The sequence below is a fragment of the Magnolia sinica genome, chromosome 5, assembly GCF_029962835.1.
Source record: "Magnolia sinica isolate HGM2019 chromosome 5, MsV1, whole genome shotgun sequence".
NCBI lineage: Eukaryota > Viridiplantae > Streptophyta > Magnoliopsida > Magnoliales > Magnoliaceae > Magnolia > Magnolia sinica.
Window position 1 is genome coordinate 3,233,367 of NC_080577.1, and position 10,809 is coordinate 3,244,175.

Here is a 10,809-nt window from a genome sequence, read left to right on the forward strand (position 1 = left end):
CCCACTCATTTCAGTTTCCTTTGTATAGACGTGGAGTAATAATGGCGTACACCTCAACAGACAGCAGCTTATCGTGTCCACCTTGGGGCTGGGGCACGTGTGTCAGCATGCATCTACTGTCAACGACACGAGTCATCCAAGAGGGGGGTTCCAACGTGAAGATGACATGGATCGAGTTCCTCTCCAACCCACTCATAAGCTGGGCCACACATTGGAAGACCGACCGCCCATTTTCTGTGTAGTGTGGCCCACCTAACTAGTGAGCCCTCCTAATTTTTGGACCAGGTGATGTTCATGGTGGGCCCACCTTGGGGCAGCTTGGATGCCGTACACGCATGACATGTTGGCATGTGTGTCCCAGGTGGATGATAGCTTACCATCCAAAATTGAGGATGTGACAATTGGGATATATGAAGATAAGATCTATAGTTCCTTTGGTTTCAATCATGAGTTCTCTTTGGATTTTAAGCAGTAAAGGGCATCCTGGTTCATCAATAGAAAATCAAAGGCATTTGATCGAATACATGAAAACAAGTAATGGAACGGAAGGAAAATTGAAAACTCTCATAATTCCAGAAACGGATGGCATCAAACACAATTAACTGACATGCGAACAACAGAAGCAGATATCAGCAGCAACAGGGAGCTCTGCTATGGGGCAGACAACCAGATGAAGAAACTAACTACTGTACAAGGAAACAGGGTTAACTACAAAAAAGACAAGAAGAGGATTTTATGGATTTAGATTGCTAGAGGGTACAAGTGGCTTTAGTTCTGGCTTCATTTTCTTCCTTCTGGAACTGCAGCTTTGGGCAATCGAGTCCAAGGTCGAAACAGCTTCCACGATATGCTTCCCTTTGTTCAGCATGATGCAGCTTGCCCTGCCAAAAACCGAAATGAGTGTGTATCATAATCTTGTTTGGACCTATGAATCTCGGGCACTGAGACATATGTTGGTGTTAGACATGTTTCTATTACAGCTGATGCATGTGATAATGTCAAAACGAGATCCGTGGGTGGCATTTCACTGGAAGTGCTTTGAGCATTCGACATAAGGATGTGGATTGCGTCCTACCCCTGCCCGGATGGCTCTGTGGGGCCCACAGTGATGTAAGTGTTTTATCTATGCAGTTAATCGTTTTTCTCAGATCATTTTAAGGTATGATGCAAAATATTAGGTAGGTACAAGTCTTAAGCGGACCACAAAGTGGGGATTGAACGTCCACCATTAAAAAGTTCTTGGGAGCTGGAGAAGTTTCGGATCAAGCTTATATTTGTGTTTTCACTTCATCCACGTCTACATGACCTTATTAATAGGTTGGATGGTAAAAAAACATCACAATGGCCCTCATAAAGGTTTCAATGGTGGGTGTCATTATCACTGTAGCTTCCTTTGGTGTGGTCCACTGGAGCTGTGGACCTGCCTCATTCTTTGGGTCATAACTTAAAATGGTCTAATAAAAGCGATTAACAGCGTGGATAAAATACTTACATCACTTTGGGCCCCACAAAGCCCTGCCCGGACAGATTACCATCCCGGCAGGGATAGTACGCAATCCGTGTCCTCCACATAAATGCAGGAAGCGGATTGCGTCCTGCTCTTGGACAATAATCCATCTGGGCAGGGCTCTGTGGGGCCCACTGTGATGTATGGTTTTATCCATGCCGTCCATCCATTTTTTTAGATCATTTTAGGAAATGAGTCCAAAAATGAGGCAGATCCAAGGTTCAAGTGGACAACACGGTGGGGATTGAACACCTACCATTTAAAACTTCTTGTAAACCTCAGAAAATTTGGATCAAGCTGATATTTGTGTTTTCCCTTCATCCAGGTCTCCATGACCTTATGAACACGTTGGATGGCAGATAATCATCAGGCTGGCCCCTAGGAAGGTTTCAACGGTGGGTGTTGTTATTGCCGCTGCTTCCTGTTGTGTGGTCCACTTGAGCTTTGGATCTGCCTCATTTTTGGTGCCATACCCTAAAATGATCTGAAAAAAATCAATGGACAGCATGGATAAAATCCATACATCACAGTGGACCCCACAGAGACCCTGCCTTGGATTATCATCTGGATTATCATCCAGGAGGGGGCAGGACACAATCCACTTCCATAAATGCAACGAAATATCATTTTTCAAAAAAAATAAAATAATCCAGAAATGGGATAAGATACAAATAGAGGAAAAGGAAAAGAATAGAAATCATTTCATCAAATCTTACCTCATTCCATTGGCCACATCCGTAATCTCAGCTCTAGTAGGCAATCCTGATTTAACAAGCGACTCTAGAACCTGTGTTGCCCAAATGACCGGAACGTGTGCAGCGCTACAAATGGAAAGAATCTCTTCCTGCATATCAGCCAGCCTATCCCATCCACATTCAACTGCAAGGTCTCCTCTGGCAATCATGACACCCAATGGATTTGGCAACTGCATCGCCTGCATTAATAAGAGAGGGAGCTTCTCAAACCCACTCTGAGTCTCGATTTTTAGCACGATCCCCAATTTCCGAAGATTCCGCTTCTCCAATTCTCGCTGGACAATGACAACATCGCGGACATCTCTAATGAATGAAATGCCTACCATGTCAGCATTAGCAGCAACAAAATCAAGATCCATGAGATCCTTCGAAGTGAGGCCTTCAAACTGCATCTCACTCCTGGGAATATTGATGGATTTCTCCGAACCGAGTTTAGAACCTTTTGGACTGGCACGAGTTATAGAAACAATAATTTCCGAGAGGCTCACTCCTTGAATAACTCCCCAAATCCTCCCATCATCGAATGCAATAGGCTCGCCAGGTTTAACGGAGTCAAAAAGACGGCCAGAGGAACATGTTATCCGAGGAGCACCCATTGCAGAGTTATCCACTTCATTTGAAGATAGACAAGGGTCTCTGGATATGGTTAGCAAGTCTCCTACTTTCAGCCGAATAAACTGTTCTACGGCGGGAACACTCACTACTTGTCCGAGTGAAATGTTCCTCTTCTTCCCCTTGATATACAATTCCGTTCCCAACCCGACATAAGCAGTCCTCGAACAGTTAGCCATGAAACCAAAACCACCAAAAACTTGAAACTTTTGAGAGATCTTCAGCGCCCTCTTTCTTCCTCTAACATCAGAAAATCTCACAACACAACCCGCCTCTAGCTGGCCTAGATACCATTGATCATCTAACAACAGGATTGCATCAGGTGATAAGTGAGGAGGGGGATTACACCCTTCATAAGACAACCAAACCTGAGCAGGGAAGATCACATCTCCTACAGAATCCTCCTGCGGAGATATTTTTATCACATTCGGACCCGCCTTCAATATACCAGTCCTCAGCTTTGGTCCAGCTAAATCCATGAGAATGCGACATGACTTTTCCAGCATCTGGGAGCTGCTCTTTACATGCCCGATGATCTCACTCCAAACACTGGGGCCATCATGAGCACAGTTAATTCGGAATACATTCGCCCCTGCCTTGAGAAGATCGCTTATAAGTGTTTCCCTGTGAATTGCTTCACGACCAACAGTTACCATAATGTGGGAAGATCTCCCATTCAAAGGTGGACCAAACAGTGACTCCGCATGGTAAGATGTCATTCTCCTCAATGTATTTATGGTGAACTCTTGCTTGCTTTCACAGTCCAAACCTCCCTGAGTAGATATAAGGCCCTGCTTATCCATCTTTACAGTTGCTGTCCGGTCAGTATCCTCTATTGCATTCACCGAATTAGATGTCAGGCTTTCCAACATCTGAATGCCAGCAGTGATACTTGCACGAGCATGCGGATTGATGGTTTCTAAATTCAAAAGACCTATGGAAGAAAGGTCTTCTTTGAGTTGGTGGATGTCAAGGCATTGCAATGCCAGATAATGTATTAAGTTTGTTGCGCTTGCCAAGTAAGTTCTGTTAAGACAAACCACTCATACGATGGAAGCTCAGTTATAAAATTCAAAACAGGCAAATGGACATTTGAAAACAGTGAAAAAAACTGCATAGGTGAATTACGGCATGAGATAAGTGAGATTAGTCACGTACTTGTGGCATATTTTTAGTCGAGAAGCGTTCCATTGTTCCATTGCTGATACATGCAAATGCAAAGCTTTTAGTTTGTCAAGAAGATCTCCTTGATGATTCACGGGATCCCCAAAAGTCCCTTGCTTAGGGTGTAGAAGACAGTTTTGGTCCTCTGTATCTGAGTCGATGACTGATTCAACAAATTCCATATCTGAATCCTCAGGACTAAGATCATTTCCTGAGGCTTGAAAGATTGAATTAAGCATTTCATCATGACTATAAGGTTTCCAACTGCTTCGTTCAGGTTCATCATTCCCAGGTAGAGTGGCAAAGACCACAAGGTTTTTCTTGGACCTTCCTTTTGGTTTCACAAGAAGTTGGATGACGTACTTCCCAAAACCTGCAGTTGGTAAAGGAATTCGATGTGTTGGTTGTGGCCATCGTCCGTTTTGTTTGAGACAAGCAAAATCTGGGGGATTAACTCTCTGAACTCCCTGAAAATTAAAACACAAAATGCCTGCATTTCACATCTATGATATGTAAATAAGTTGAAATAACTCGAGCAGTGTAGTTGAAGTCATAGATAGAGTATTCAATATAGATAAGAGGTAGATGTGGAAGAGCTTTGGTTCGTAGAATGGGAATGACTACTGGAACACTGTTGGCAAGTTGTTCCTTTCAAATCCAAGATCAAAATGGTCGACAGGGTCCTAGGGCTGCAGACATGATTACGGGAATATATGCAACGGAAGTGGCATACTGCATTATTTATGCCTTTAAAAACTGTCGAGTGTATATGACAAGGAACTTGCACAGTGCAGCTTACACAAGGGTATAGATCAGTTTCTGATCCAACAATATACCTCCTCTATTTCAGTTCTTACTCTCGAGTATTGTAGGAAATCTATTACCTCACCAAAGAACAAAAAATGAGCATGCTGGCATTGAAAAGAGGCCATGAATTCAAAGCCACATGGTCCACATTGATCCCACACGAAATCTCTGTGCAATGTTCTCAATGTCCAGATAATATTTCGCAGATCTAAAGTAATCCGGTTTTGCACATGACAAGGTGAATAATTCGTGTAATCACGATGATCCAAATGGCTTAAGCTCTCTTAGTCTGTTCTAGACATTAACTTTGAAATGGCATTCAGCATGTCAAATATTGATGCTAGGAATAACTTAACCATGGTTCAAAATATCGGCTGATACATAGCACGCATCAGTACTTAGTGGTATGAGATTTATATGCAAATTATCCATGGTCTTCATCCATGCCGCATCAGCCATAATCGGTTGGACTGATATACACTGTCGAACTCGTCGGATCGTTGTTTTCCTCTCTCCTTGTTGTTTGTAGTTTTGTTCCCCTTTTAGGAGAAGGGACTAAAGGGGTTATTTTCTCTTGCAGACTTGGAACTTGTAATATATATTTTATACATCTTTCACACACACAAGGACAATAAAGAAGGTTTTTGCATTAATTGATTTACTAACTATTAAAAGACCTTAAAACTCTAAAACTATCGTGCCCATGAGGACGATGATGATGTTCAGGACCCCTCTACACCTTAGATATGATAACTGAGCGAATTGACTAAATAGCCTAGAATACTCCTATGCTATTATTGTTTGCACCTGGTGCTGTGCAGGTAGGTCAGAACTCAGAAGTGTTCGGTGCTAGCTGCTCGGTGCCTAGTCCTATAGTTTGAATCGCAGATGAAGTATAAATTGACCTGAAGACTAAAAAGCTTAATAGAATGGCAAATAACCTGTGGAAAGGCAGGCCTGCACGCGGCCGCGGGGCGTGTGGTCTTTCTTGTCTTTCTTTATAAATCAATAAAATTTGCAAAGCGAATTTAACAGCAGGACTGCCGTTTCCACTCTCCGAGCTAAAGTTGGTCCGCCCCATGCACAGATACAAGCTCGAAAAAATTAGAAAAGAGAAAACTGTTGCCGCTAACATGTACATTGGGCCAAGCAAGTTGGCTTACATAACAACAAGACTGGGAAAAAAAAAGAGAGGACCAAGGAGAGACAAGATGAATGTCCCATATGCCTGGTCTCTTGACTGGTCCTTTTTCTCTTAGAGATCTCTACTGACAAATTATTATTTTTTTGTTTGAGAGATCTCTCTAGTGATGATGCCTCCCTAATGTGCCAAAATGCTCCTCTTTACATAGGTGCATGGAGGAGAGGTCAATACAAACTACTTTAACCAATTCTTCTCAACGAATCGTGTTATGGCACGTTGATCGAAGTGCTATCTTCCTGATCTGAAGCCTGTAGGACTGCAAACCTGCTCAGGAACCCACTTCACTAACTGATTTTGCAGATATAGTATGTCTGGAATGAACCCTTTTCATACACCTACAGTAAAGGACTTCAGCAAAAGGCTTCAAATGTGGTCATTTCAGCAAGATCTAACCTTATGGACGTGAAGCTACCTGGGTTTTTCTGACAAGGGGGTCCATGGTAAGGGCCCTCAGCTCGTCATGTGCCTCCGGCTGGATTGCCTAGGCTTTGGTGCTGCTGGTAACTCCCTTAGATAAATCCCAAACCTCCTTGGTACAAAATGAGCCTCAACTATTTATATTAACTAATGTTTTAATATGATACAATTTAATGGTTTGTACATTGTAGGAAGTCACTAGTCACAGTACTCATACTCTTGTAGAATTGCAGTATCTACATAGAGTTACAAGTTTATAACTATATTTAACTCGTGCCCTTCCTCTACTTAACTCACGCCTTTCTCAATTTTACACATAAATACATGTAGTTTCTGCATTGATTGATTAACTATATTATAGTACCTTGAAGCTGCAATAGCAGATTCAGTCACTGAAAAGTCGAGCCCAAACTAAAAGATTGGACAAGATCCACAGACCATACTACAAACTGGACTAATGCATAAAGAACACACCCAGAAATAAATAATTAAATGACTACCAAAATGAACAATTTTTATTATTTACTATTTATTTTATATCTCATGCCAACCTCAATTAGTCGGGATAAGTCTTAGTACTTTATTATTTACTATTTATTTTATATCTCATGCCAACCTCAATTAGTCAGGATAATGTTTTTATTTCTTATACTTTTTTTAAAAAAAAAACTTTAAAAGCTATATAGAGTCAGCCAATATGGTAACTAGTACAGCTACTATGCACCGATACTTAACTGGTTTTGTGGCCAGCTGACGCTAAGGCTGGCAATGTGGCGGGCCTGGGCCCAGTAAAGTCAAAATTTCAACAGGGCCGGTCAGAAGACCTGGCCAATCAGTTCAAGACCCAGGCCTGGGCCCAGCCCATTGCGGGGCTTAACTGACACAGCTACTGATACCAATATTTTGAACCTTAGAACATCTATGCTTGCATCGTTTCTGCAAGCATTTGAAAACATATGCTATGTTCTTCTTGCATCCACTAATGTCTCATGACTTAATGACATAGAAAGCATTAAGAATAGCTAGAAATCGCAATGAAAATATTACATTTCAAAAAGAATTGAAGTAATTGACAAACATACTAGAACGGATTAGAGATGATTATAACTGCAAAGGTATGCAGGCAGTGGCAGAATATAACAAACAACTTCCATAATCAGGGTAGAGAATTGAAATTGGGGCAATATGCATCATTGCATACAGTATACAGTAATGGAGCTGTCCCAAAATTCTGAAATGAGTTTCCACAAGTGCCAAATAATTAAATTGTATATGCGAAAGCTAAGCCAAAAAGAAATGTCATGGTTTGAAGCAATGATATGTGTACCAGACTTACATGGTTTGCAAGTGAACTTTGGTTAGTAACTACGTGAACTGAAAGTGCATGCAGCATCATCTACAGGCTGATTTCTGCAACATACCAAGAAGAAACCTGCAGAACTAAAGCTTAATCAATATCGACATTCAATTTAATGAGTTTGAACTTTGAAGAGAAGACAAACAGCAGAAAGAGAAAAATGTAAAGCAAGCATGTTTGATTGATTTAAAAGTAGTGCTAAGCACACGTTCCAAAGTATGCGGTTTTTAAAATCATGAATCAATCATTTATTTTAATTGAGTTGGAAGTTTGGAACCTGATGATTAAGTGATTTTCTTTTTAAAAGCGTCCAAGGTATTATGATCAACAGACTATGATTTGCGTTTAGAGTTAATCATCAACTGTACAATTGCAGAGGATTCTGTAAAGGGTGAACTGACAGTTCGGGAGCAGATAGATATGGGAAAAATCTAAAGTTTGGAACCCGATGATTAAGTGATTTTCTTTTTTAAAGCATCCAAGGTATTATGATGAACAGACTATGATTTGCTGTTAGAGTTAATTACCAACTGTACAATTGCAGAGGATTCTATAAAGGGTGAAACTGACAGTTCTCGAGCAGATAGAGGTATCGGAAAAATCAAAATAGTTTCTAAAGTAGACCAAGTTCATATCTAAAACAACACTAAGGGTTCGTTTTGATGCAATTTAGAATTGAGTTGTAACAACTAGTTTAGGCTTAGTTTGGAATCTTCGGATGTTAATCCAAAATAGTGATTTGGCACCATTTGCAGGCCTTTGGATGGCAACATCCTCCTCAAGACTACTTGGGAAGGAACGAGCACCTTGTTGAGCGTACCAACTATCATTTTTCCTTCAAAGTGGTGGCACCTTCCCCTTAGCGAACAGTAGTCAACTTAGTGCCTAAACATAACCTAGTGTTATTTTGAGCCTGTCTGATACTTGAGGTCCCACAAATATGGTTGCATCCAAATTGATCCTTAAAAAAGTGGAACCGACCAAATTGAAATCAACTTCCTTTGAATTGGTATCCAAGGATTGGGATCAGAATGTAGTTATTTGCTTTTGAGACGGAAGTAATTGCAGTTTCAGTACTAAATCCTTGTTATAATTACAAGGAAACACCAGGTCTCCTCCTTTTCCTTTTCCTTTTCTTTTTCTTTTTTCTCTTTTTTCCCCCCTTTAAACTACCGTTCTCCTCTAGTTTTAACGAGGTGTTTGCAGTTCAATTCACTTATGCATTCCAAATGCAGCCTAATCATATTCTCGGCTTCCTAACTTCCTCTCCCTATCCCAAAAACAAACTTTCATACAACTAGCTGCACACAGGGCCTACCATGATGTGTCCATCCCATCCAATACATCCAGCAGGGTCGTCCCACCATGAGAATGAGATGCCCTAAAATTCAGGCCGATCCAATCATTAGGTGGGCTGCCACATGAATCTGGATTTCCTTTTTTTTTGTGTGTGTGTGTGTGTGTGTGTGTGTGGTGGCCTGTTGTCTTCCATGGTGCTGCTGACCTGATGCTGGATCAGCCTGATTTTCAAGGAATCCCATTTTCATGATGGGGCGACCCTACTGGACAGGTTGCATGCCATACAAACACCAAGTAGAACGCCACACAGGTCTAGTTGCAGGAAATTCTCATCTACAAAAGCTGTAGGGGAACCAATCCCTCCCTCCCACCCCCCCCCCCCCCAAAAAAAAAAAAAGGATCATAACTAATTAGGAAACAAGACTCAGACCCTAGACGGAAGACCCTTCTCTGACGAAACACATCACTCATTTAAGTCTTCTAGAACATATCAAGGCCGAATTTGGATGCTCGACCGAATTGATTTGCAAACATTCACTTCAATCAGCAAAGGAAAGGGCAAAAGAGAGGAAGTGGCCCCTCACGTCGCAGCAGTGCTCCTTTCGAGTCTGACTCGAGAGCAGCAAAAATGCTAACGAAGGAAAACGCAATTCAGTTATCCAGTTCATCACACAAACTATCACAATCCAAACTTCGCCCTAAATGGCATGAATTTCCCAATAAAAGGAACTCTCAAGAAATCAAAACAGATAATTCCACTAAAATTCTAATCGGATACTAATCCATCCGACAGATGGAATCTGAGAGAATCTTTAGACCGACTGCGGAGATTAGCTCGAAATCGGTCCCTTGAAGAGATGAAGATTCCAGAAATAAGATTCAGAGAATCAATAAAAGAAAGATCAAACCCTAGAAAAAGCAATTGTGTGGGAAGAGATGTGGTTTGGGGTAGAAGGGTTAGAAGGGAAATACCTTTCTGTGTGAGATCGAAAATAAAAATAAAAATGCGCTTTCGGTTTTACAGGGTCGATTAAGAACTTACGAAGGGGAGTGTGTAAAGTGCGTGTCTGGCTTGTACACGTGACAGAATCTGATCCGAACTCGGAGCCGTCGGGACTGGAGAAACTGGGTGCCGATTAGGCGCGACCCCGGCTCCACCCACGACGGTGCGGCCCTTACCGTGGGCCTATCTTGATGTACGTATTCTATATCCATGCTATCCATGCGTTTTTCCATATCATTTTATAGCATGATCCGAAAAATAAAGATGATCCAAATCTTACGTGGACCATATTATAAGATAAAAGGGGTGATTGATATACATCCATTAAAAACTTCCTACGGCCCACCGTTATGTTTCATTGATAATTTTTTTCCCATACAACCTGTTGATAAGGTCATAAACCCCGTATGAGGTGAAAAAATAATATCAGCTTGATCCAAGACATTTTTCGCCCACAAAAAGTAATTAATAATATAAAAAACCGCTATTTCCTATGGTGGTCCAATTGATAATATGATCTGCTTCAATATTTACTCACATACGTTAAAATTATATTTTGAAAAATATGGACGGAGTGGATATAGAATAAATACATCAACATTAGCCCCAAGGTAAGGGGCGTACCGTCTTGGGTGGGGCCGGGGCTGCATGTAATCCGCTCCCCGAGAATCTACATACTCGGCT

At 41.4% G+C, this 10,809-nt stretch overlaps 1 protein-coding gene across 2 annotated transcripts; it reads right to left on the reverse strand.

Moving 5' to 3' along the window:
- Nucleotides 1-535: 535 nt before the first annotated feature.
- On the reverse strand, nucleotides 536-10,222 carry LOC131245138 (plastidial pyruvate kinase 4, chloroplastic). 2 transcript variants are annotated; one of them, XM_058244389.1, is made up of 5 exons: nucleotides 10,095-10,222; nucleotides 7,803-7,898; nucleotides 4,033-4,505; nucleotides 2,224-3,900; nucleotides 536-881 (listed from the first exon to the last, which is right to left on the reverse strand). In XM_058244389.1, the coding sequence occupies exons 2-5, from the start codon at nucleotides 7,860-7,862 to the stop codon at nucleotides 734-736; spliced, it is 2,358 nt and encodes a 785-aa protein (XP_058100372.1). In that variant the 5' UTR covers nucleotides 7,863-7,898; nucleotides 10,095-10,222; the 3' UTR covers nucleotides 536-733. The 2 variants fall into 2 exon arrangements, with proteins under 2 accessions (XP_058100372.1, XP_058100373.1); XM_058244390.1 differs by having other exon boundaries at nucleotides 7,803-7,906; nucleotides 10,095-10,110.
- Nucleotides 10,223-10,809: the final 587 nt, after the last annotated feature.